Source organism: Scyliorhinus canicula, chromosome 13 (assembly GCF_902713615.1).
Source record: "Scyliorhinus canicula chromosome 13, sScyCan1.1, whole genome shotgun sequence".
NCBI lineage: Eukaryota > Metazoa > Chordata > Chondrichthyes > Carcharhiniformes > Scyliorhinidae > Scyliorhinus > Scyliorhinus canicula.
In genome coordinates, this window is record NC_052158.1 from 27972233 (window position 1) to 27996341 (window position 24109).

Consider the following 24109-nt stretch of genomic DNA (forward strand, 5'->3'; position numbering starts at 1 on the left):
GCATGAAGAACTTGTTGTCGAAGGTGAAGACGTTGTGATCCAGAATGAAGCGGATGAGTTGCAGAATTGCGTCTGGAGATTGGCAGTTGTCAGTGTTGAGTACTGAGGCTGTTGCAGCAATGCCGTCGTCATGGGGGATGCTGGTGTAGAGTGCCGAGACGTCCATCGTGACGAGGAATGTTCCTGGTTCAGCTGGTCCGTGGGTGCTGAGTTTCTGTAGGAAGTCCGTCGTGTCGAGACACCTTGTACGATGGGTTTTAAGATGCCCTCTATGTAGCCAGAGAGGTTCTCACACAGGGTCCCATTGCCTGAAACTATAGGACGGCCTGGTGTGTTGGCCTTGTGTATTTTCTAGGAGGCAGTAGAGACCTCCAATGCGGGGAGTACGTGGGATGAGAGCACGTGGGGTGCTCTGAAGGTCCGGATCCAAAGTCTTGATCAGTCTGTTGAGTTGGCGGATGTATTCCTTGGTTGGATCTGCAGGTAACTGTCTGTAGTGTTCCTGGTTGTTGAGTTGTCGGTATACTTCTTTGCAGTAGTCCGTTCTGTTCAGTATGACGGTGGCCCCTCATTTGTCTGCTGGTTTGATGACTATGTTGCAATTGTTTTTGAGAGCGTAGATGGCGTTGTGTTGTGCTTGGGTGACGTTTGGGGCTGTCTTGTGAATGCGACTGATGAATCTGGCATTGAAGCGACTCCTCACGGCTTGAGCATACATGTCGAGTCTAGGGCAGCGGGCTTCCGGAGGGGTCCAATTCGACTCTTTCCTATTTGGTTGCCGCACCGCAGATCTCTCGGTCTGTTGTTCATTGGTAGTCTCCTTGGGTTCGATGTCGGACTCTTGGGGTCTGTGGAAGAATTCCCGGAGCCTCATTTGCCTGATGAATTCCTCCGTGTGACACCGAATGAACGGACATCGCGCGACAATCACCAGGCAGGAATGTTCCCTTCCAGTTGGGGAACACTTCAGCAGTCAAGGGCATTCAGCCTCTGATCTCCGGATAAGCGTTCTCCAAGGCGGCCTTCGGGATGCACGACAACGCAGAATCGTCGAGCAGAAATTTATAGCTAAGATCCGCACACATGAGTACGGCCTCAACCGGGACCTGGGATTCATGTCGCATTATATTCATCCCCCACCATCTGGCCTGGGCTTGCAAAATCCTACCAACTGTCCTGGCTTGAGACAATCCACACCTCTTTAACCTGGCGTTACCTCCATCTCTGGATCTGTAAAGGCTGAACTAGCTGCAAATGCTCGCATTCTAAGCATTGTCTGGCAGCTTTGAATTTGTCTATATGTTTCTGGAACATACCTCTTCATTCACCTGAGGAAGGAGCAGTGCTCCAAAAGCTAGTGTTTGAAACAAACCTGTTGGACTTTTAACCTGGTGTTGTAAGACTTCTTACTGTCCTCACCGCAGTCCAACGCCGGCATCTCCACATTATCAGATGTACAGGGCATTGGTGAGACCGCAGCTTGAGTATCATGTGCAGTTTTGGTCTCCTTATTTCAGGAAGGATGTGAATACGTTGGAAGTGGCTCAGAGGAGATTTCCCAGATTGATACCTGGAATGAGCGGGGCCTGTGAATATTTTTCAGACGGAGGTAGATTTGCTCTTGTTAGGCAGTGGAATAAAAGGTTATCGGGGTAGATGGTGGCACTGTGGCACCATCGGTGATAGTGTTTAACACTGTTGCCTATGGCGCTGCGACCCGGCCTTGGGTCACTATCTGTGTGGATTTTGCACATTCTCCCCGTGACTGTGGGTTTTATCCCCACAAATCCAAAAGATGTGCTGGTTGGATTTGACCTGCTAAATTGCCCCTTAATTGGAAAAAAAATAATTGGGTACGTTAAATTTATATTTGTTTAAAAATCAGGGGTAGATGGGAACCTAGAATTAGAAACGCAAACCGATCCAATTAAATGGCAGAGCAGGCTCGAGGGGACGAATCGCGTATTTATTGAATCGCGCAGCATAGAGGGAGGCCATTCAGCCCACCATTCCTTGTGCCAGCTCTTTGAAAGTACCATACAGTTAATCCTGCTTTTCCAGCTCTGCATTTTTGCCTGTATTCTGAAAAAGTATTTCAGAATTCATCCAATTCCCCTTTGAAAGTCGCTATTGAATCCAATTTCCCACCCTTTTTAGTTCCTCAGAGCAATCACTGGGATGGCGGGATTTTTTTTGTCTTACAAGGTGAGATTCCCTAAAGTTTCAAGAACAAGAGGTGATCCTGTTAGAACTTACAAAATTCTTACTGGGCGTGAGAGGGTAGTATCATAGAATCCATACAGTGCAGAAGGACTGCACTGACCTGCCGAAAAAGCACATACCCAGGCCCACTCCTGCATCCTCGTAATATAACCTATACTAAGGGGCAATTTAGCATGTCCAATCCACCTAACCTGGACACATCTTTGAACCGTGGCGTAACGGGCGCACACGGAGGAAACCCACGCAGACACGGGCAGTAGGTGCAAACTCCACGCAGACAGTCACCCAGGGATGGAATTGGACCCAGGTCACTGCCGCTGTGAGGCAGCAGTGCTAACCACTGTGCCACCGTATCAACCTAGGTGAGGGTAGGATGTTACCCCTGGCTGGTGAGACTGCGAGAAGAGGAGGAATTTCTTCACTAGAGGGTGCTATATGTTTGGAATTTTCTGCCCCAGTGGGCTGCGGCATCTCAATCGTTGAGTATGTTCAAGGCTGAGATGAATAGATTTCTGGATGCTAATGACATCCAGGGATATGGCGACAGTTGGGAAAATAGTGTAGTGGTAGAAGATCCGCCATGATCTGTTTGAATGGTGGAGATGGCTCAATGGTCTAAATGGCCGACACCTGTTCCTTTTGGGGTCATGCACTCCAGACATTATAACTCGCTTTTTAAAAAAATGTCTCCCCTCCGGTTCTCTCACCAACTTTCTTAAATTTGACTCTGATTACTGGTCGTTCTCCTACCACTGGGAACTTTCTCCCTATCTGTCCTAACAAAACCTGTTCATGATTTCGGCCACTTTTATTAAATCTTCCATTTATCCTCTCCACCAAGGAGAAACCCAGCCTCTCTTAATACCTCCCGATTAGATGGCGTTCCTCATTCCTGGTGCCGTTCCCAGCAATTTCCTCCGCACCCTTACCTGGTCGTGCTTTAGAGCTGCCCTATTCTCCCCTTGCCTTTTGCGGAGGTAACTTCCACGTTCGCAGTAAGGAAGCCTGCTTGTTTATACTGTCGCCATCTTCTCTTTCCCCACAGGGCCACGCTCGAGAACCAGCTGGCTACAGTTTTGGACAAGATGGGGGAGGCCTCGGCCAAGGTAACGTCCACAGCGTCTCGCCGTGCCGATTGTCCATGTCTCCACTTTGCGCGGCCGCCCTGTGATCTCGTGGGAGACCCTCCCCTCAACCCAGACATTTAGAGTCAATGCACCAGTGCAGTACTTGTCATGTTGAGCATGTTCTTTTTACATTAACTGAATGGCCCACCTGCACTGAAGCTTAGGAGGTAGACTAACTGAGATGTTTATCATGATTGAAGTGTTGAGGTGGGTATTTTTTCTGGTGGAGGACCGGGGACGATTGTTTAGAACAAGAGGGGACAAAACCATCTTAAAGTTGGAGCTCTGCTGTTGGGGATGATATCCGGAAGCAGTCCTTCACAAAATGGAGTTGTGGATTAAGTTGAATGGTCCACTCATGTTCCAAAATAGCATCCCAATTGCTGCCCAGCTCTGACCAGCTGAGTCGACACCTCTTGGGTTAGAGAGAACCTTAACAGTTGATCATTGGTCAGCGACAGGAGGATGTGACAAGCAGCCCCTCGCCTTCATCTGAGCAGAGTGCTTTTATAAATCCTGTTCCTGTCCAATGGGATATGGGAAATTCTCCTCATTGTGCCGGAGGAGAGGGATTCAGCCGCTGACTCTGCCCCCGGGGCACCCAATTATTGGGTGTCTTGAAGATTCGTCTTCTCTTTGTTTATGGGGTGTCCCTGGCTGGGGCTGGAGTGATTCTCTTTTAGTGTAAATGGGGGTGGTGCACAACCCTGGGTATGGTTGGTGAGGTGCAGGGTTGGCTGGGATATAGTTTTTTGTGTGTCCTGCAGGTCTTGGGGGTACTGATCAGCAGATGCTGGCCGAGACCAGGTCCGGTGCTGTGGTTGGTATCCTGTAGTCCCTCGAAGCTTAGGATGTCCATGCTCGAAAGCCCTTATTAGAGACATCCCCCCCCCCCCCCGAATGACCAGCTTGTTCTCTTCTCCATTAATGGGTGATAGGCGTGTGCCAGCGATTACAAGCCAATGGTGGGGGTCTCAATCTTTTCTTATCCTGTGGTTCACTCTTGGTAGCTCTCATTCTCCTTCCTTTTTGTTTTCTTGCGAGGTATTGACGGCACAGATCATAATCCAAATATGTTGCTGCTGGTCCTCTTCTGTTTAAATGTGTGGAATGGTGTTGGTTCTGTACTGGGTCTGAGACTGGGGTCATGTTCCATTGTGTGATCTATATGTAACACCCTTTTGGAACTCGGGTTAGAATCATAGAATCCTTACAGTGCAGAAGAGACCATTCGGCCCATCGAGTCTGCACCAACCCTTTGAAAGAGCACTCCACCTAGGGTCTGGCCCTGTCCTATCCTATAATCCAGTAACCCCACCTAACCTTTTGGACACTAAGGGGCAATTTATCATGGCCAATCCACCTAACCTGCAAATCTTTGGACTGTGGTAGGAAACCGGAACACCCAGAGGAAATCCATGCACACATGGGGAGAACGTGCAGACTCCAGACATAGTCACTCGAGGCTGGAATTAAACCTGGCCCCTGGTGTTGTGAGACAGCAGTGCTAACCACTGTGCCATCATGCTGCCCTTGCGGTGCTTGTGTATTTTTGTTGTAAGTTTCCTTTTTTCTAACGGTGGGCATAAAGAGTCTGGGATTGGTTGCTGCATGGGTGCAGATGGGTCTTGTGTCTGAGGAGAGGAGGCTGCATTGTGTCATTGGTGCCTCTGGCACTGCTGGTGTGGAGGAAGATGTAGAACATACAGTGCAGAAGGAGGCCATCCGGCCCATCGAGCCTGCACCGACCCACTTAACCCTTCCTCACCTTTTTTGTACACGAAGGGCAATTTATCATAGCCAATCCACCTAACCTGCATGTCTTTGGACACACATCACTGTATATTGATGGCTGCCCGAACAGGGTGTGAAAAAGTTATCCTGAACTCCTGTGGCAATTGCGAGCAATCGCTGCGTGGGAAGGTGTCCATCATTTTACCTTCCTTGTTCCCTTGTCTCCCTTGTTCTCTGGTGGTGGTGCTTCTAGAGGCATCAAGTTATGTTTAATGATTGTGTCAAGCTCATTGTACAGCTGTTCTCCTGTCGCCCTCTGTATTCGTTTCTGTGGAGCCTATTTTTTCCCTGGTTGTCTTGTGGAATTGTTGCGTTGTTTGTTAAAATATAAAACCTCAATAAATACTTTTTTTTTAAATGGACTGGGCCTGTATTTTCTGTAGTTCAGAAGAATGAGAGTTGATTTAATTCATGTTCTTACCCGGGCTCTACATGGTGGATGCAGAAGGATGTTTTCCCTGGTTGGCAAGTTTGTAACGTTCGATTACCTTGGGTGTACATAACCCTCCTCATTGCTGCTAAGTGAATGTGGAATTTGCTCAGCACTGACAGCAATTGAAATAAAGCTGCAGACCAGAATGGGACTGGAAACAACTGGGCAATAGATTGCAACACTAAGTGAACACTCTTGTATAGTAACAATGCCGGTGCTCGCTGACAGTGGACAGATTTGCATATGCATAAACATGCTTGCTGTAATTGGTGGGGACTGTACTGAAACAGTTCAAATTAAAGAATAAGAAACTTGTGTAATATCCTGGATTCCAAGTCATTTGCTTGGGATTGTGTTTGTTGTTGGACTGCCATTCGCATGATGGACAACCTTGCCCAGGGTGCCCTGTGCGTGCAGTGTTCCCAGGCACCGATTGTCCGCAGTGGAATAGCTGTCAGTTACAGTGCTGTTTCTGTTGGCAGGCCCAGCAGCTGTCTGCGCCCATCACCAACACCTTGCGGATGCAGACCAACCAGCACCGGCTCTACCTTCTGAAAGATGGGCACGCTAACCAGTAAGTGTGGATTTCAGTTGAACTTCCTGCTTCTGCACAAGGGCCCGAGGGAAATCTGTGCTTAACCAGCAGGGGTGCTTCGAGCAGGGATGTGCGATGGCTGCTTGGGGGATTTGGTGAAGTATTTGAACGTGGTTGCACATGCTTTGCTCATGAAGTGCTTTCCCATGCTTGAGGTGCTTCCAGGCAGATGAACCTTGACAGGCAAAGCAGTTCAATTGGTTTATCATTGGGACGTCACGGCCAAGGCCGATCTGGCCCTCATGTACTCTCCTTCATCTGCCTGTTCTGATCCACGAAGGGAGGCACAGAAGCGCCTGCTCTCTCCTGCACAGACTTGCACCACTCTCACTTGCCCGCTAATGCAGGTGCTCTTCTGGAAGCCAGAAGCCGCTCTGTCTGCTCCCAAAACCCCATCTGTTGCCCACAGGCGTTGAGGCCAGTTGCAGCACCCCAGCTGCTTGCCCCGGGCAGCCTTGATGCGAAAGTGAGACCATCTGCACTGGCCCACTTACTCCATCAGGGCCAGATAGATGAAGCCTTTTGAAGAACTTTGAAATGCCGTAAGTTTGAGGACAAAGGAAGAAATAGGAGCAGGTGTAGGCCAGTCAGCCCTTTGAACCCATACCACCAATCACTGAGAATATGGGCCATGTTCTACTTCAACTCCATTTTCCCACACCCACACTATCCCCATATCCCTTGATGTTTTAAGAAAGGTGTTGCGTAAAAGCAAGTCTGTCTTTCTTCAGGTGTAAAAAATGGATTCTGAAGGTAAAATGACCGTACCATCTTATATCTAAAATTTTGCTGAGTGCAGTCAAGGCTGATCCTTGGGGTGGCAATTTTACCCAACCATGAACATCCGGAAATCCGTGAGATAGGTTGGAATGCCGGTGTTATCAATAGTAACTGCAGCAAAGAATAAACTGAGCACTCCTGATGCCACCGGTTTCCCGATTATTTGGGTTGGGTTATCCTCGCCACGTGGTCAAAGGTTCAAGTCATGACCAAGAGGGGTTTGGGTTTTCCTGCCTAGATATAGGCAGTATCTGAAAGGTAGACTCGGAGAAGGGCACATGTTAAAGGTAAATCTGGGTAATTTCAAATTAAAAAGGCAAAGGGTCACAGGTTCAAACTAGTAGAAAAGGCTAATGTGTCTGAAACGTGATGTTCGGACACAAATAGGAGCAGGAGTAGGCCATGTGACCTGTTGAGCCTGCTTCGTCACTCGATACGATAATTGGCTGACCTTGGGTTTCACTCTCCTGCCCAGCTCATCAAATCCCTTAATTCCACGGGATGCCAAAAATCTTTATCTATCCCAGATTTAAATGTATCCACAAGATGAAGCGTCCACATCCCCCTGGGGTAGCAAATTGGTCGGACATGGTTCTCCACAGAGCAATCAGCACGTGGTGTAGACTGCCGGATAACGTGCCGGCGGTGAAAGCCGGGAATCACCTGAGAGAACTGAGAGAGTATTCTGCAATTATTGGAACACTGGGCAGTGCGATTGAATGGGAGCCCAATGGCTGCAACTTCTCCCATGCTGTTGTGACCGACAATTTCCTGCCTTGGCACCCGCCCTCCGCCGTGAGATTCCGATTTCAGCCCCTAAGAGGGAGGATATTCGATTCCCAGCTCGTGTGGAGCATGAAAACTGACACTGACCCGTTGGGCTGAATGGCCTGTTCCAGCTCTCACAAGTACAATATAGAAGGAAAATTAAAACCCAGGAGGGGGTTGTTCCATTAGAGCTCCATTGTTAATTTTGAGGAAGGGCTATGCTGCCAGTGGTCTTTTCTGTTCACGGCCTTACTCCTGGGTAAAGAGGGACAGATTTGGAACCCCATCTCTGATACTTCCCACATTGTAATTCATTCATGGGATTTGGCCGTCACCGGCTGGACTAGCATTTATTGTCCATCCCTAATTGCCCTTGAACTGAGTGGCTTGCTTGGCCATTTTGGGGTCAACCTTGTTGCTCTGGGTCTGGAGTCACGTGTAGGCCAGAACAGGTAAGGATGGCAGATTTTCTTCCTTGAAGGACACGAGTGAACCAGATGGGGTTTTTTGGCACAGTCGACAATGGTTTCATGGCTATCATTGGACTGTTAATTCCAGGTTTGTTGGACAGAGGCATTTGACATAGCTGGGTTGTTGAGGGGTAGCGGAGAAAATGGAGGGGGCAGGGGTGAAGGGAGTGGTCCCAAGGAGGGGTGGGGAAGCCACGCCAATACGTGATATTGTTCACCTTGCCTGAGCTGGTAATTGACTGTGAACTGATGTGCTCTCTCTCCGCAGTGGGAAGGGGGTCACCATTGGTTTCCTGAAGGTCGGTCACAAGAAGCTGTTTGTGCTGGTGAGTCACCCCTCTTTCTCTTTGAACTGAAGACTGCAGTGAGGATGTGCCTGGCCCCGCGTGGGCTCTGAGTGGTTCAGGTTCCCTAGATTGTTTTTAACGGCAGGCTTGTAGATCAGAATGGTAGTGATCACCCATCACTAATCCACCAGTAAATTTAAACAATAGTGACCTCGCCAAGGATCAAGCTATATCTGTTGCATAATATGACACGTGCCCGATAGTCATTCTTGCCTTCTTCTCGTCACAAGTAGGCTTACATTAACACTGCAATGAAGTTACTGTTAAAATCCCCGAGTCGCCACATTCCGGCGCCTGTTCGGGTACACAGAGGAAGAATTCAGAATGTCCAATTCACCGAACAAGCACGTCTTTCGGGACTTGTGGGAGGAAACTGGAGCACCCGGAGGAAACCCACGCAGACACTAGGAGAACGTGCAGACTCCGCACAGACAGTGACCCAAGCCGGGACCTATAAACCGGACTCTCAGAGCAGAGGAAATAATATCTTATCTTATCTACCCTATCACCCCCTTCTTGATCATGTCAATCGATTCAACATCTTGATTCGATCACCCCTCAATCTCCTACGCACGAGGCCACAACAAGCCTAGGTTTACCACTTGTCCAGTTCTACCATGAGCCACTCCTGCTGATGAGTAAAAAGCAAAATGCTGCAGATGCTGGAGACCTAAAATAAAAACAGAAAATGCTGAAAAAAAACTCAGCAGGTCTGACAGCCTAAGTGGAGATAGAGAGAGCGAGGGAGAAAAACACACTCCAGAGTTAATAGTTAGAGTCCGATACGCCTCCCCTTTAGACTCCTTTGTTGGTTGGTGATATTTCTGGTTTGGTTTCCTCCCCCCACACCAGACTGTAACACCCGATTTTAATCCTTCCACCATTGGTGTCTGTGCTGCCTCGCATCTAAACTCTGCAAGTCCCTCCCTGAACCCCTCTGTCATCCTTTCAGTCGCTGATTAAAATCTAACGTTTTGTCCGAGCTTTCCATCACCCAGCTTAATATCCCCCCTGATGTAGCTTTGTGACATCAATCCGGTGATGCTCCAATGAAACTACGTTTGAGGGGCTGCACAAATGCTGGTCCTTGAAGCAGTCACTTTCCTTCGCAGCCTGTTTTCAGGATGTGAGGGGGTTGAATCTGATGCATCGTCAACCTCTGCCTTGCGCAAAGCGAGCGCTCACTTTGTCGCTCAGTAACACCACAGCTTTCTCTCTGTCCCCTTGGATATCTAGGACGGGCGAGGTGCGCACATCGAGATGGAGCCCCTGTGTGTGCTGGACTTCTATGTGCATGTTTCACTACAGCGGCATGGATATGGGAAGGAGCTGTTCGATTACATGATTCAGGTACAGACTTAAGCTATAAATGTCCGCGATGTGGTGGGTGGACGTACATTTGATGAGGTTTCCGAAGGGAATTGGATAAATAGAGGGAACAAGAAGAGGGAATGGTGTCCTGCAGTCAGTATTGCAGTGAGGCCTTGTGGGAACGGGTGTCCTGCAGTCAGCATCGCAGTGAAGCAGTCTGGGAACAGTGTCCTACAGTCACCATTGCAGTGAAGCAGTCTGGGAACAGTGTCCTACAGTCACCATTGCAGTGAAGCAGTCTGGGAACAGTGTCCTGCAGTCAGCATCACAGTGAAACAGTCTGGGAACAGGGTCCTGCAGTCAGCATCGCAGTGAAGCAGTCTTGGAACAGGTGTCCTGCAGTCAGCATCGCAGTGAAGCAGTCTGCGAACAGTGTCCTGCAGTCAGCATCACAGTGAAGCAGTCTGCGAACAGTGTCCTGCAGTCAGCATCACAGTGAAGCAGTCTGCGAACAGTGTCCTGCAGTCAGCATCGCAGTGAAGCAGTCTGGGAACGGTGTCCTGCTGTCAGCATCGTAGTGAAGCAGTCTGGGAACATTGTCCTGCAGTCAGCATGGCAGTGAGGCAGTCTGGGAACAGTGTCCTGCAGTCAGTATCACAGTGAAGCAGTCTGGGAACAGTGTCCTGCAGTCAGCATCGCAGTGAAGCAGTCTGGGAACAGTGTCCTGCAGTCGGCATGGCAGTGAAGCAGTCTGGGAACAGTGTCCTGCAGTCAGCATGGCAGTCTGGGAACAGTGTCCTGCAGTCAGTATCACAGCGAAGCAGTCTGGGAACAGTGTCCTGCAGTCAGCATCAGTGAAACAGTCTGGGAACAGTGTCCTGCAGTCAGCATCAGTGAAACAGTCTGGGAACAGTGTCCTGCAGTCAGCATCAGTGAAACAGTCTGGGAACCGTGTCCTGCAGTCAGCATCGCAGTGAAGCAGTCTGGGAACGGTGTCCTGCAGTCAGCAGTGCAGTGAAGCAGTCTGGGAATGGTGTCCTGCAGTCAGCATCACAGTGAAACAGTCTGGGAACAGTGTCCTGCAGTCAGCATCACAGTGAAGCAGTCTGGGAACAGTGTCCTGCAGTCAGCATCGCAGTGAAGCAGTCTGGGAATGGTGTCCTGCAGTCAGCATCACAGTGAAGCAGTCTGGGAATGGTGTCCTGCAGTCAGCATCACAGTGAAGCAGTCTGGGAACAGTGTCCTGCAGTCAGCATTGTAGTGAAGCAGTCTGGGAATGGGTGTCCTGCAGTCAGCATTGCAGTGAAGCATTGTGGGAACGGGTGTCCTACTGTCAGTTCTAGTTGAAAATAGTTAACTGGGAAGCAGTAATTAAGTAAAAGTCGGAGACAACATAACAATTATATTAAGTAATACAGAATAAGTAAATTGAACGAGAATTGGAGAAAGAGACTAAGGTAATGTTAGAGAAGTATCTTTTAAGATCTAGTAATTTGAAAAATTAGCAAGTAAGATGTAGTACATTTAAGTTTTAAGACTTGGCAGGTAAGGTCAGCCGAGTGGAATATGTGACCTGTCATATGTGGGGAATCATGTACCATATCCTAGATGACCACATACAGGAAATGCTGCCAACTGCAGAAACATGAGCTCTGGAGCTGGAGCGCCGGCTTGAGACACGTTAGAACATCCGCGAGGCTAAGGAGGCACACGGGGTGAGTTAAGGGTGTGAATTGACGTGTGGAGTTGTGATAGGGGTATAGGATCTTGACGTGCGACAGGGGGGTATAAAAGAGGAGGAGGTGTCGCATTATTAATTCAGAAGTCAGTTACTGCAGTAAGGAGGGACAACATCTTGGAAGGGTCTTCAAATTAAGCTTTGTAGGTAGAGTTTAGGAATAAAAAGGGAGTAATCACATTGCTGGCCGTGTATTATAGGCCCCCAAAAGGAAAAGATGGTCTGCAAAAAAACGGCTTTGGATTGGGGATTGGAGTAGGAATAAGACGGGATCCGGTCAAAGTAGACTGGGAACAGATTCTTATGGGAAAACCAACAGAAGCAAAATGGGTCAGTGACCAGAGGGCACGGATTTACATTAAAAGGAGCAGGAGGTTTGGAGGGTCTACAGCACGAAAAGGTCCCACAGCCCATTGCATCTGCGCCGGTCAAAATAACAATTTATAGTACCCAATTATTCTTTTTCCAATTAAGGGGCAATTTAGCATGACATATCCACCTTCCCTGCAAATCTTCAAGTTGTGGGGATGAAATCCACGCAAACACGGAAAAATGTGCAAACACCACACAAACAGTGACCCGGGGCCGGAATCGAACATGGGTCGTCAGCGCTCTCGGCCAGCAAATTAACTATTCTGACCCCATTCTCTTGCACTTGACCCATAGCCTTGTACACTGTGAGATCGCAAGTGTACATCTAAATGCTTCTTAAATGTTATGAGGTTCTCTGCCTCAACCACCCTTTCCAGCAGTGAGTTCCAGACTCCCACTACCCTCTGGGTAAAAATGTTTCTCCTCAAATACCCTCCAAATCTCCTGCCCCTTAATTTAAATCTACGCCCCCTAGTCATTGATCCCTCTACCTAGGTGAAAAGTTTCATCTTGTCTACTCTACCTTTGCCCCTCATAATTTTATACATCTCAATCATGTCCCCCCTCAGTCGGGCAGCACGGTGGCCAAGTGGTTAGCACAACCGCCTCACGGCGCTGAGGTCCCAGGTTCGATCCCGGCTCTGGGTCACTGTCTGTGTGGAGTTTGCACATTCTCCCCGTGTCTGCGTGGGTTTCGCCCCCACAACCCAAAAATGTGCAGAGTAGGTGGATTGGCCACGCTAAATTGCCCCTTAATTGGAAAAAATAATTGGGTAATCTAAATTTATTTAAAAAAAAAAAAAAATGTCCCCCCTCAGTCTTCTCCACTCCAAGGAAAAAAACCTCAGTCTATCCAATCTCTGTTCACACTAAAATTCTCCATCCGAGGCAACATTCTGGTAAATCTCCTCAGCGCCCTTTCCAGTGCTATCGCTATCACATCTCTCCTATAATGTGGCTTCCAGAACTACACACAATACTATAGCTGTGACCTAACTGACGTTTTATACAGTTCCAGCATAACCTCCCTGCTCTTAAACTCTATGCCTTGGCCAATATACCATATACCTTCTCAACCACTGAATCCACATGCCCTGTAATCTTAAAGGGCCGGTGTATGTGCACACCAAGTTCCCTCTATTCTCCGATGCTTCCCAGGATCCTGCCGTTCATTATGTATTCCTTAGCCTTGTTTGTCCTGCCCAAGTGCATCACCTCACACTTATCCAGATTGAATTCCATTTGCCACTGATCAGCCCATCTATATCCTCCTGTAATCGAAGGTTATCCTCCTCGCTGTTTCCCATCCCACCAATTTTCGTATCATCCATGATCCATCATCCTTTGGCGAACTGGTTCAGGCGGCCACCTGTTTCAGGTTAACTACCCCAGTCCAGTACCGGGAGGTGCGGCACTGCTGGGGGCGCCGTCTTTTGGATGAGACGTCATGCCGGGGTTTTGTCTGCCATCCTACGTGAAAGTTAAAGATCCCACAACACTCAAAGGAGTAGGCCATCTGGCCCCTCGAGCCTGCTCTGCCATTTTGTGGACTCGGCTCCACTTTCTGGCCCGAACACCATAAACCCTTAAACCCTTTATTCTTCAAAACACTATCTATCTTTTTCTTAAAAACATTTAATGAAGGAGCCTCAACCGCTTCACTGGGCAAGGAATTCCATAGATTCACAACCCTTTGGGTGAAGAAGTTTCTCCTAAACTCAATCCTAAATCTACTTCCCCTTATTTTGAGGCTATGCCCCCTAGTTCTGTTTTCATCCGCCAATGGCCCGCGGACTTCTGGGAAGGATTTTCTCCTAGCCAATAAATTGTGGTGGAGAGGATACCCGAGACACTACACGTGTAGTGTCTCCCACCCGCCCTCCTCCTCTAACCTAATAATAAGACCCATTGGGGTGAGCAGGTAAGTGCTATATTATATTATTATTTTTTTATTTGTTTTATATTTGTTTACCAGAACTTGGGTGAAATTAAGTGGGATGGCAGGGAAGGTAGTGCAATGTTCCTCCTGCAGGATGTTTGAGGTGAGGGATGCCGTTAGTGTCCCTGCTGATTTTACCTGCAGGAAGTGCAGCCAGCTCCAGCTCCTACAAGACCAAGTTATGGTACTGGAGCTGGAGTTGGATGAACTTCGGATCATTCGGGAGGCAGAGGTGGTCATAGATAGGAGCTTCAGGGAAGTAGTTACACCAAAGACTGGAGATAGATGGGTAACTGTAAGAGGGACTGGGAAGAAGCAGACAGTGCAGGGACCCCCTGCGGTCATTCCCCTGAGTAACAAGTATACCGTTTTGGATACTTGTGGGGGGGACGACTTACCAGGGGTAAGCCATGGGGTGCGGGACTCTAGCACGGAGTCTGTCCCTGTTGCTCAGAAGGGAAGGGGGGAGAGGAGCAGAGCATTAGTAATTGGGGACTCAATAGTCAGGGGCACAGATAGGAGATTTTGTGGGAGCGAGAGAGACTCACGTTTGGTATGTTGCCTCCCAGGTGCAAGGGTAAGTGATGTCTCGGATCGTGTTTTTCGGGTCCTTAAGGGGGAGGGGGAGCAGCCCCAAGTCGTAGTCCACATTGGCACTAACGACATAGGTAGGAAAGGGGACAAGGATGTCAGGCAGGCCTTTAGGGAGCTAGGATGGAAGCTCAGAGCGAGAACAAACAGAGTTGTTATCTCTGGGTTGTTGCCCGTGCCACGTGATAGTGAGACGAGGAATAGGGAGAGAGAGCAATTAAACACGTGGCTACAGGGATGGTGCAGGCGGGAGGGATTCAGATTTCTGGATAACTGGGGCTCTTTCTGGGGAAGGTGGGACCTCTATAGACTGGATGGTCTACATCTGAACCTAAGGGGCACCAATATCCTGGGGGGGAGATTTGTTAGTACTCTTTGGGGGGGTTTAAACTAATTCAGCAGGGGCATGGGAACCTGGATTGTAGTTTTGGGGTGCGAGAGATTGAGAGTAGAGAGGTCAGGAGCACAGATTTGACTTCGCAGGAGGGTGGCAGTGTTCAGGTAGGTGGTTTGAAGTGTGTCTATTTCAATGCCAGGAGTATACGAAATAAGGTAGGGGAACTGGCAGCATGGGTTGGTACCTGGGACTTCGATGTTGTGGCCATTTCAGAGACATGGATAGAGCAGGGACAGGAATGGTTGTTGCAGGTTCCGGGGTTTAGGTGCTTTAGTAAAGTCAGAGAAGGGGGCAAAAGAGGGGGTGGTGTGGCGCTGCTAGTCAAGGACAGTATTACGGTGGCAGAAAGGGTGCGAGATGGGGACTCTTCTTCCGAGGTAGTATGGGCTGAGGTTAGAAACAGGAAAGGAGAGGTCACCCTGCTGGGAGTTTTCTATAGGCCACCTAATAGTTCTAGAGATGTAGAGGAAAGGATGGCGAAGATGATTCTGGAAAAGAGCGAAAGTAACAGGGTAGTTGTTATGGGAGACTTTAACTTTCCTAATATTGACTGGAAAAGATATAGTTCGATATAGTTTTTAGGTCATCATTGGCTACAGGAATAGTGCCAGAGGACTGGAGGATAGCAAATGTGGTCCCTTTGTTCAAGAAGGGGAGTAGAGATAACCCCGGTAACTATAGGCCGGTGAGCCTAACATCTGTGGTGGGTAAAGTCTTGGAGAGGATTATAAAAGATACGATTTATAATCATCTAGATAGGAATAATATGATTAGGGATAGTCAGCATGGTTTTGTGAAGGGTAGGTCATGCCTCACAAACCTTATAGAGTTCTTTGAGAAGGTGACTGAACAGGTGGATGAGGGTAAAGCAGTTGATGTGGTGTATATGGATTTCAGTAAAGCGTTTGATAAGGTTCCCCACGGTCGGCTATTGCAGAAAATACGGAGGCTGGGGATTGAGGGTGATTTAGAGATGTGGATCAGAAATTGGCTAGTTGAAAGAAGACAGAGAGTGGTAGTTGATGGGAAATGTTCAGAATGGAGTTCAGTTACGAGTGGCGTACCACAAGGATCTGTTCTGGGGCCGTTGCTGTTTGTCATTTTTATAAATGACCTAGAGGAGGGAGCAGAAGGATGGGTAAGTAAATTTGCAGACAACACTAAAATCGGTGGAGTTGTAGACAGTGCGGAAGGATGTTGCAGGTTACAGAGGGACATAGATAAGCTGCAGAGCTGGGCTGAGAGGTGGCAAATGGAGTTTAATGTGGAGAAGTGTGAGGTGATTCACTTTGGAAAGAATAACAGGAATGCGGAATATTTGGCTAATGGTAAAATTCTTGGTAGTGTGGATGAGCAGAGGGATCTCGGTGTCCATGTACATAGATCCCTGAAAGTTGCCACCCAGGTTGATAGGGTTGTGAAGAAGGCCTATGGTGTGATGGCCTTTATTGGTAGAGGGATTGAGTTCCGGAGCCATGAGGTCATGTTGCAGTTGTACAAAACTCTAGTACGGCCGCATTTGGAGTATTGCGTACAGTTCTGGTCGCCTCATTATAGGAAGGACGTGGAAGCTTTGGAACGGGTGCAGAGGAGATTTACCAGGTTGTTGCCTGGTATGGAGGGAAAATCTTATGAGGAAAGGCTGATGGACTTGAGGTTGTTTTCGTTAGAGAGAAGAAGGTTAAGAGGTGACCTAATAGAGGCATACAAAATGATCAGAGGGTTAGATAGGGTGGACAGCGAGAGCCTTCTCCCGCGGATGGAGGTGGCTATCACGAGGGGACATAGCCTTAAATTGAGGGGTAATAGATATAGGACAGAGGTCAGAGGTGGGTTTTTTACGCAAAGAGTGGTGAGGCCGTGGAATGCCCTACCTGCAACAGTAGTGAACTCGCCAACATTGAGGGCATTTAAAAGTTTATTGGATAAGCATATGGATGATAAGGGCATAGTGTAGGTTAGATGGCCTTTCGTTTTTTTCCATGTCGGTGCAACATTGAGGGCCGAAGGGCCTGTACTGCGCTGTATCGTTCTATGTTCTATCTATCCGATCTATTCGCTTCTTAATTTTATATGTTTCTATAAGATCACCCGCATCCTTCTAAATTCCAACGACTACAGTCCCAGTCTACTCAACCTCTCATCGTAATCCAACCCCTTCAGCTCTGGGATTAACCTAGTGAATCTCCTCTGCACACCACCCAGCGCCAGTACGTCCTTTCTCAAGTAAGGAGACCAAAACTGAACATAATACTCCAGGTATGGCCTCCTAGGCAGCATAACCTCCCTAGTCTTAAACTCTATCCCTCTAGCAATGAAGGACAAAACTCCATTCGCTTTCTTAATCACTTGTTGCACCTGTAAGCCAACTTTTTGCGATTCATGCACTAGCACACCCAGGTCTCTCTGCACAGCAGCATGTTTTAATATTTGATCATTTAAATAATAATCCCTTTTGCTGTTACTCCTACCAAAATGGATAACCTCACATTTGTCAACATTGTATTCCATCTGCCAGACCCTAGCCCATTCGCTTAACCTATCCAAATCCCTCTGCAGACATCCGGTATCCTCTGCACTTTTTGCTTTACCACTCATCTTCGTGTCGTCTGCAAACTTGGACACATAGGACTTGGTCCCCAACTCCAAATTATCTATGTAGATTGTGAACAATTGTGGGCCCAAGACTGATCCCTGAGGGACACGACTAGCTACTGATTGCCAACCAGAGAAACACCCATTAATCCCCACTCTGCTTTCTATTAATTAACCAATCCTCTATCCATGCTACTACCCTTAATTCCATGCATCCTTATCTTATGCAGCAACCTTTTGTGTGGCACCTTGTCAAAAGCTTTCTGGAAATTCAGATATACCACATCCCATCCCCGTTCTCTACCGCACTGGTAATGTCCTCACAAAATTCCACTAAATTAGTTAGGCACGACCTGCCCTTTATGAACCCATTCTCCATCTGCCCAATAGGATAATTTCCATCCAGATGCCTCGCTATTTCTTCCTTAATGATGGATTCCAGCATCTTCCCTGCTACCGAAGTTAAGCTAACTGGCCTATAATTACGTGCTTTCTGCCTACCTCCTTTTTTTAAACAGTGGTGTCACCTTTGCTAATTTCCAATCCACCGGGACAACCCCAGAGTCTAGTGAATTTTGGTAAATTGTCACTAGTGCATTTGCAATTTCCCTAGCCATCTCTTTTAGCACTCTGGGATGCACTCCATCGGAGCCACGGCTCCTCATCAATGAGGACTGGGGGAGTTCCTTCCAATATCCTGTGTTAATGTGCCTACGTATCAGCAAGTGTATGTTTGTGACAGTTACATTGCTAAGCCGATTACCTTATTAAAGACAGGTAATGTTTATTGGCTCAACCTCCGAGAGTATAAATGGACACAACTGGAACAGTTATGATGGGGATCTTACATGGATTGTATCTCTGTTAAGTTGGAATACTGTAAAGTTGCTGTAAGTAAAAGACAAGCTTCTGTATGATTCCCCCATCATATACTAAATGTGAGTATTAACATCCTGGTCAACATTTATTCTCGACCAAGAATAGAGTAAATGTTTTTCCCTTAGCGATCGTTGCTATGTGTGAGATCTAGCTGAGTGCAAATTGATTGCCACGTTTTCCCTAGTGCTTCAGTGCCTGTGAACTGCTTTAGGATGTTTTGTGGTCATGACACTTTATAATAAAAAAAAATATTCCTTTCCTAAATCATCTCTTGAAAACTGAAGAAAGCTCCAGCCTCACTCAAGGACCTAGTCCAACCCTGACTCCGCTGCACCACAAGGGCAAAGAGGCAGAGGTTTAGGAAGGGAATGCCAGAACTTGAGGGCCTACGCAGCTGAAGCCGTGACCGACAAATGGTGGAGCAATGGAAATCGTCCAAATTGGAGGAGGGCAAAGATCTGGTCGGGCTTTCAGAGATAGGGAGGAGTGAGGCTGTGGAGACTATCCCTGTTGGGTGTAAAACCTTTTTTTAATTGGAAACAAAATCCACCTGTATATTTTGTTTGCTGCAGTATGAAAGTGTTAAACCTGACCACCTGGCCATTGATCGTCCCTCCAGCAAGTTCCTTTGCTTCCTCAGGAAACACTACGGCCTAGCAAGCACAATTCCTCAGGTAAGCAAGGTGACAATTCTGCTTTTAGATATTGCTTGCAGTTTCAGCATCCCTCCTGTAAGTGGGGCTGTGATTCTTTGAATGTCATTAGTACCACTCCTGGGGTAAAAGCCCAGGATGCATCTGGGGAATTGCCGCTGATTTGAGAGGTCCATGTACCCACGTGGTTATATCTTCAGCGGGGATTAAATCTGCAAGTCCTTTGCGTTACAGCAAGCAAGTGTAAAGGTCGTCGGCCAGAAATGTGAACTCTGTATCCCTCTCCACAGATGCTGTCAGACCCGCTAAAAACTTCCAGTATTTTCTGTTTTTACTAGAGGGGCAGAGTGCTGGGCGACACAAAACCGGGAGACATAGAAACATAGAAAATTCTACATAGAAGTAGACCATTCAGCCCTTCAAGCCTGCTCCATCATTCAATATGATCATGGCTGATCCTCTGTCTCAACACCATGCTCTCCCCTTACCACCTTGACACCTTTAGAGGCGACAAATCTATTCATTTCCTCAAAAATATTCAGTGATGTGGCCTCCACAGCCTTCTGTGGTAGAGAATTCCACAGGTTCACCACTCTGAGTGAAGAAATGTGTCCTCATCTCGGTCCTAAATGACTCATTCAGTATCCTGAGACTGTGATCCAAGGTTCTAGACACCCCCCCCCCCCCCCCCCCCCCCCCCCCCCCCCCCGGGCCACCGGAAACAACATTCCTGCATCCAGTCGGTCCACCCCATCAGAATTTTATATGTTTCAATTAGATGCCCTCTCATTCTTCTAAATTCCAGTGAATACAGGCCTCATTAACCCAATCCCTCCTCGTACGACAATTCTGCCTTCCCAGGAATCAGTCTGGTGAACCTTCACTGCACTTCCTCTATGGCAACCAAATCTCTCATAGTACTCCAGGTGTGGCCTCATCAAGACCACGAACAGCTGCAGTAAGACATCCTTGTTCCTGTACCCAAGTCCTCTTGCAATGAAAGCCAACATACCATTTGCCTGCCTAACTGCTTGCTGTAGCTGCATGCTCGCTTTCATTGACCGATGTACAAGGAATCGCAGAGCAGGGTGTGATTCCAAAGCATCCATCGATAAGCAAACTAGTTACTGTGGGGCCGAGACAAGTGGACGCGGATCCTGAGTCTGCTCCAATGTGGTTAAACTCACTACCGTGATTGTGGGATCACTGTAGTTCATCCTGATGTTTCATGGCATTTTTCCCAATCTGTCACCATTTACATAATACTGTACCATTCTGTTTCAAAAAGTTTGACGAGCATCAAAGAGAGGAGAATCGTCATTCCAAGAATTCCAACAATGTTAGAAAGTTAGATAAACCCATGAGAGAGAAAGAAAGAGTGGGGTTTTCTTACAGAGTGAGGTGAAATGGGGGCAGGCAAGCAAGGGGAAATGGGGGCGTGCAAGCAAGGGATATGGGGCGGCCAGGCGAGTTGAGGGGATATGGGGCGGCCGGGCGAGTTGAGGGGAAATGGGGCGGGCAAGTGAGGGGAAATGGGCCTGGCAGGCAAGCAAGGGGAAATTGGATGGGCAGGTAAGCAAGGGAAAATGGAGCGGGCAGGCGAGCGATGGGAAATGGGGCGGTCGGTCAAGCAAGGAGAAATGGAGCGGGCGGGCGACGTGAAATCGGGCGGGCGAGTGTGGGGAAATGAAGCAGTCGGGCAGGCGAGCGAGGAGAAATATGACAGTCAGACGGGCAAGCGATGGGGTAGGCGAGCGAGGGGAGATGAGGCAGGCATGCGAGTGAGGGGAAATGGGGTGGTTGGGTGGGCGAGCAAGGAGAAATGGAGAGGTCGGGCTATCAAGGGAAAGTAGACCAGTTGGGCAGGCAAGCGAGTGGAAATGGGACGGGCATGCGAGCAAGGGGAAATGTGGCGGGCACGTGAGCGAGGTGAAATGGGGCGGGCACGCGAGCAAGGGGAAATGGGACGGGCACGCGAGCGAGGTGAAATGGGGTGGTTGGGTGGGCAAGCAAGGAGAAATGGAGCGATTGGGTGAGAGAGGGTAAATGGGCCAGCCGGGCGGGCAAGTGAGGGTAAATGGGGCAGGTGGGTAGGAGGGTGAAGGGTGTGAGGCGGTCGGGCAGGCGAGAGGAAATGGGGTGGGAAGGCTGTGGTGATATGCATCTCTGTAAATACACAAGGGGTTAATGTAAATACACGTAGACTAGCTAGACACTAGAGGGAGCACCAGAAACATGACACACAGACATTCAGATCAACTGCATCGCAGTTAATCCAGGTGTCATCTTCAATTATTTTTTAAAAATCAAATTAAGGGGCAAATTTAGTATGGCCAATCCACCTGCCCTGCACATCTTTGGGTTATGGGGGTGAGACCCACGCAGACACGTGGCGAATGTGCAAACTCCACACCGACAGTGGCCCGGGGCCAGGATCAAACCCGGGTCCTCGGCACAGTGAGGCAGCCGTGGTCAACTTCATTTGATGCATTAGGTGTGCTTACGTTGTAGCAAGGATCTCTTAGCTAGGGAACAAGATTGGCAGTTCTAACTTTTCCCGCTTTCCCTAACCTGTTCCCCTCCCCTCCTCCCAAAGAAAAATGCCATGAAACATCAGGATGAACTACAGTGATCCCACAATCACGGTAGTGAGTTTAACCACATTGGTGCAGACTCAGGATCCGCGTCCACTTGTCTCGGCCCCACAGTAACTAGTTTGCTTATCGATGGATGCTTTGGAATCACACCCTGCTCTGCACAATATCCATAAATGTGAAGGGTTTTGGAGCTTTGCAGTACAGAATACGTAAAGGAAGCTTGCTTACATGTGCATATACTAACTCGGACCTAGTCTCCCCACACCCCCTCCTCCCTGCAGTCCCCTGCACTCACTAACCTACTTTACTTCTTGGTCGACCGAGTCCTCAATATTTTTTAAATGTCTCATCCTTGTTTTCAAATCCCTCCTCAACCTCATCCCTTCATTCACCTCCGGCCCTCTGACATCTCTGCACTCTTACAAACCTGGCCTTTTGCCTCTCCCTGATTCACATCAGTTGGTGGCCATGCTTTCAGTTGCCTAGACTCTAAGCCCTGTAACTTCTTATCTAAACCTCTCTGCTTTCTGACTCCTTTTTTGTCAGCAAACATCTCCTTTTGTGACCTGGTGTCACCTTTGGTCTCCTGTGGGTGTTTTACTACATTAAGGTGCTATGAAAATAAATGTATGCGGGCAGCGGCAGAATCCTCTCAGTACTTGGCGGATTAACTGATGGGGTTCGTTTTCTTTGTGTGTGTCTCTCTCTCTCCCACTTCTCCCTCTCACTCTCTCTTCTCCCTCTCTCTCGTTTCAGGTTAATAACTTTGTGGTATTCGAAAGTTTCTTCCGGGACAGACATTGTGAGTAATGATGGGGTAATAGTTCGCTATAGTGTTTGTTTTCAGTGTTGTGTTATTCAGTTGAGGTTCACGTGGTGGGAAGAGATCACCGTGCTCTCTGCTCTGGTCCAGAGTTGATAAATGCCACTCCCTGTTAAACAAGCCCCTCCGTCCCTTCCCCGAGTGGGTAGCGCACTCGCCTCTGAGAATGAAGGCAGTACTTTCACATCCCACTCTTGAGAACTAAGTCACATAATTCAAGCTGACGGTCCCCAGTGCGGTGGTAAGGGACTCTTGCGCAGTCGTAAGTGCTACCCTTCAGGTGAGGCATTCGGCCAACACCCTCTTAAGGTGGCCGCAAAATATCCTGTGGTACTATTTGGGAGAAGAGCAAGGGATCTTACCCTGGCCAATATTTTCAATCAACTTCACAAAAGCCGATGATTGGCAGCAGGTGGCGCAGTGAGTTAGCACTGCTGCCTCACAGCGCCGAGGAAGAAAATATACTTTAAAAAAAATATATAAATTTAAATTACCCAACTCAATTTTATTTCCAATTAAGGGGCAATTTATCATGGCCAATCCACCTACCCTGCATATCTGTGGGTTGTTGGGGCGAAACCCACGCAAACACGAGGAGAATGTGCAAACTCCAGACAACCGTGACCCAGAGCCGGGATCGAACCTGGCACCTTGCCGTTGTGAGGCAGCAGTGCTCACCCACTGTGCCACCGTTCTGCCCTTCCCACAATCCAAAGATATTCAGATTGGCCATGCTAAATTGCCACTTAATTGGAAATAAAATGAGTTGGGTCCTTTAAATTTATATTTTTAAAAAAGTATCTCTACACATCCAGAACAAAGTAGCCCACTTGATTGCTACCCCTTCCACAAACATTCACTCCCTCCGCCAGCGACAAACATTTGTACCATCTACAAGATGCACTGCAGGAACTCACCAAGGTTCCTTCGGCAGCACCTTGCAAACCCACGACCACTACCATCTAGAAGGGCAAGGGCAGCAGATACCTGGGAACCCCACCACCTGAAGATCCCCTCAAAGTCACTCACCATCCTGATTTGGAAATATATTGGCCATTCTTTGTCAATGTCACTGGATCAAAATCCTGGAACTCCCTCCCTCACAGCACTGTGGGTGTACCTGTATCACGTGGACTGCAGCACTTCAAGAAGGCACTCCCAACACCTTCTCATGGGGAATTAGGGATGGGCAACAAAAGCTGGGCCTAGCCATCGTAGCCCACGTGCCACAAAAAAAGGACAATACCAGGAACTCTTCGGGCAGCATGGTGGAGCAGTGATTAGCACTGCTACCCACGGCATTGAGGATCCGGGATCGATCCCGGCCCCGGGTCACTATCCGTGTGGAAATGAAATGAAAATGAAAATCGCTTATTATCACTAGTAGGCTTCAATGAAGTTACTGTGAAAAGCCCCTAGTCGCCACATTCCGGCACCTGTCCGGGGAGGCTGGTACGGGAATTGAACTGTGCTGCTGGCCTGCTTGGTCTGCTTTAAAAGCCAGCGATTTAGCCCAGTGAGCTAAACCAGCCCCTGGCACCTCTGGCTGGAGTTTGCACATTCGCCCCATGTTTGTTGGGTTTCCCCCCCACAACCCAAAGATGTGCAGGTTAGGTGGATTGGCCACGCTAAATTGCCCCTTAATTGGGGAAAAAATAATTGGGTACTCTAAATTTA

The 24109-nt window shown here is 48.3% G+C and overlaps 1 protein-coding gene across 2 annotated transcripts in view; it reads left to right on the forward strand.

Annotated features, from left to right (window-relative positions):
* Positions 1-24109, forward strand: part of atat1 (alpha tubulin acetyltransferase 1) — a 62145-nt gene that overhangs the window by 8023 nt on the left and 30013 nt on the right. For both annotated transcript variants that reach the window (XM_038815295.1, XM_038815296.1), the window contains exons 2-7: positions 3269-3329; positions 6060-6151; positions 8459-8516; positions 9774-9887; positions 18932-19033; positions 22366-22411. In XM_038815295.1, the coding sequence (XP_038671223.1) occupies positions 3269-3329; positions 6060-6151; positions 8459-8516; positions 9774-9887; positions 18932-19033; positions 22366-22411 (473 nt within the window). The remainder of the gene's footprint in view (positions 1-3268; positions 3330-6059; positions 6152-8458; positions 8517-9773; positions 9888-18931; positions 19034-22365; positions 22412-24109) is intronic.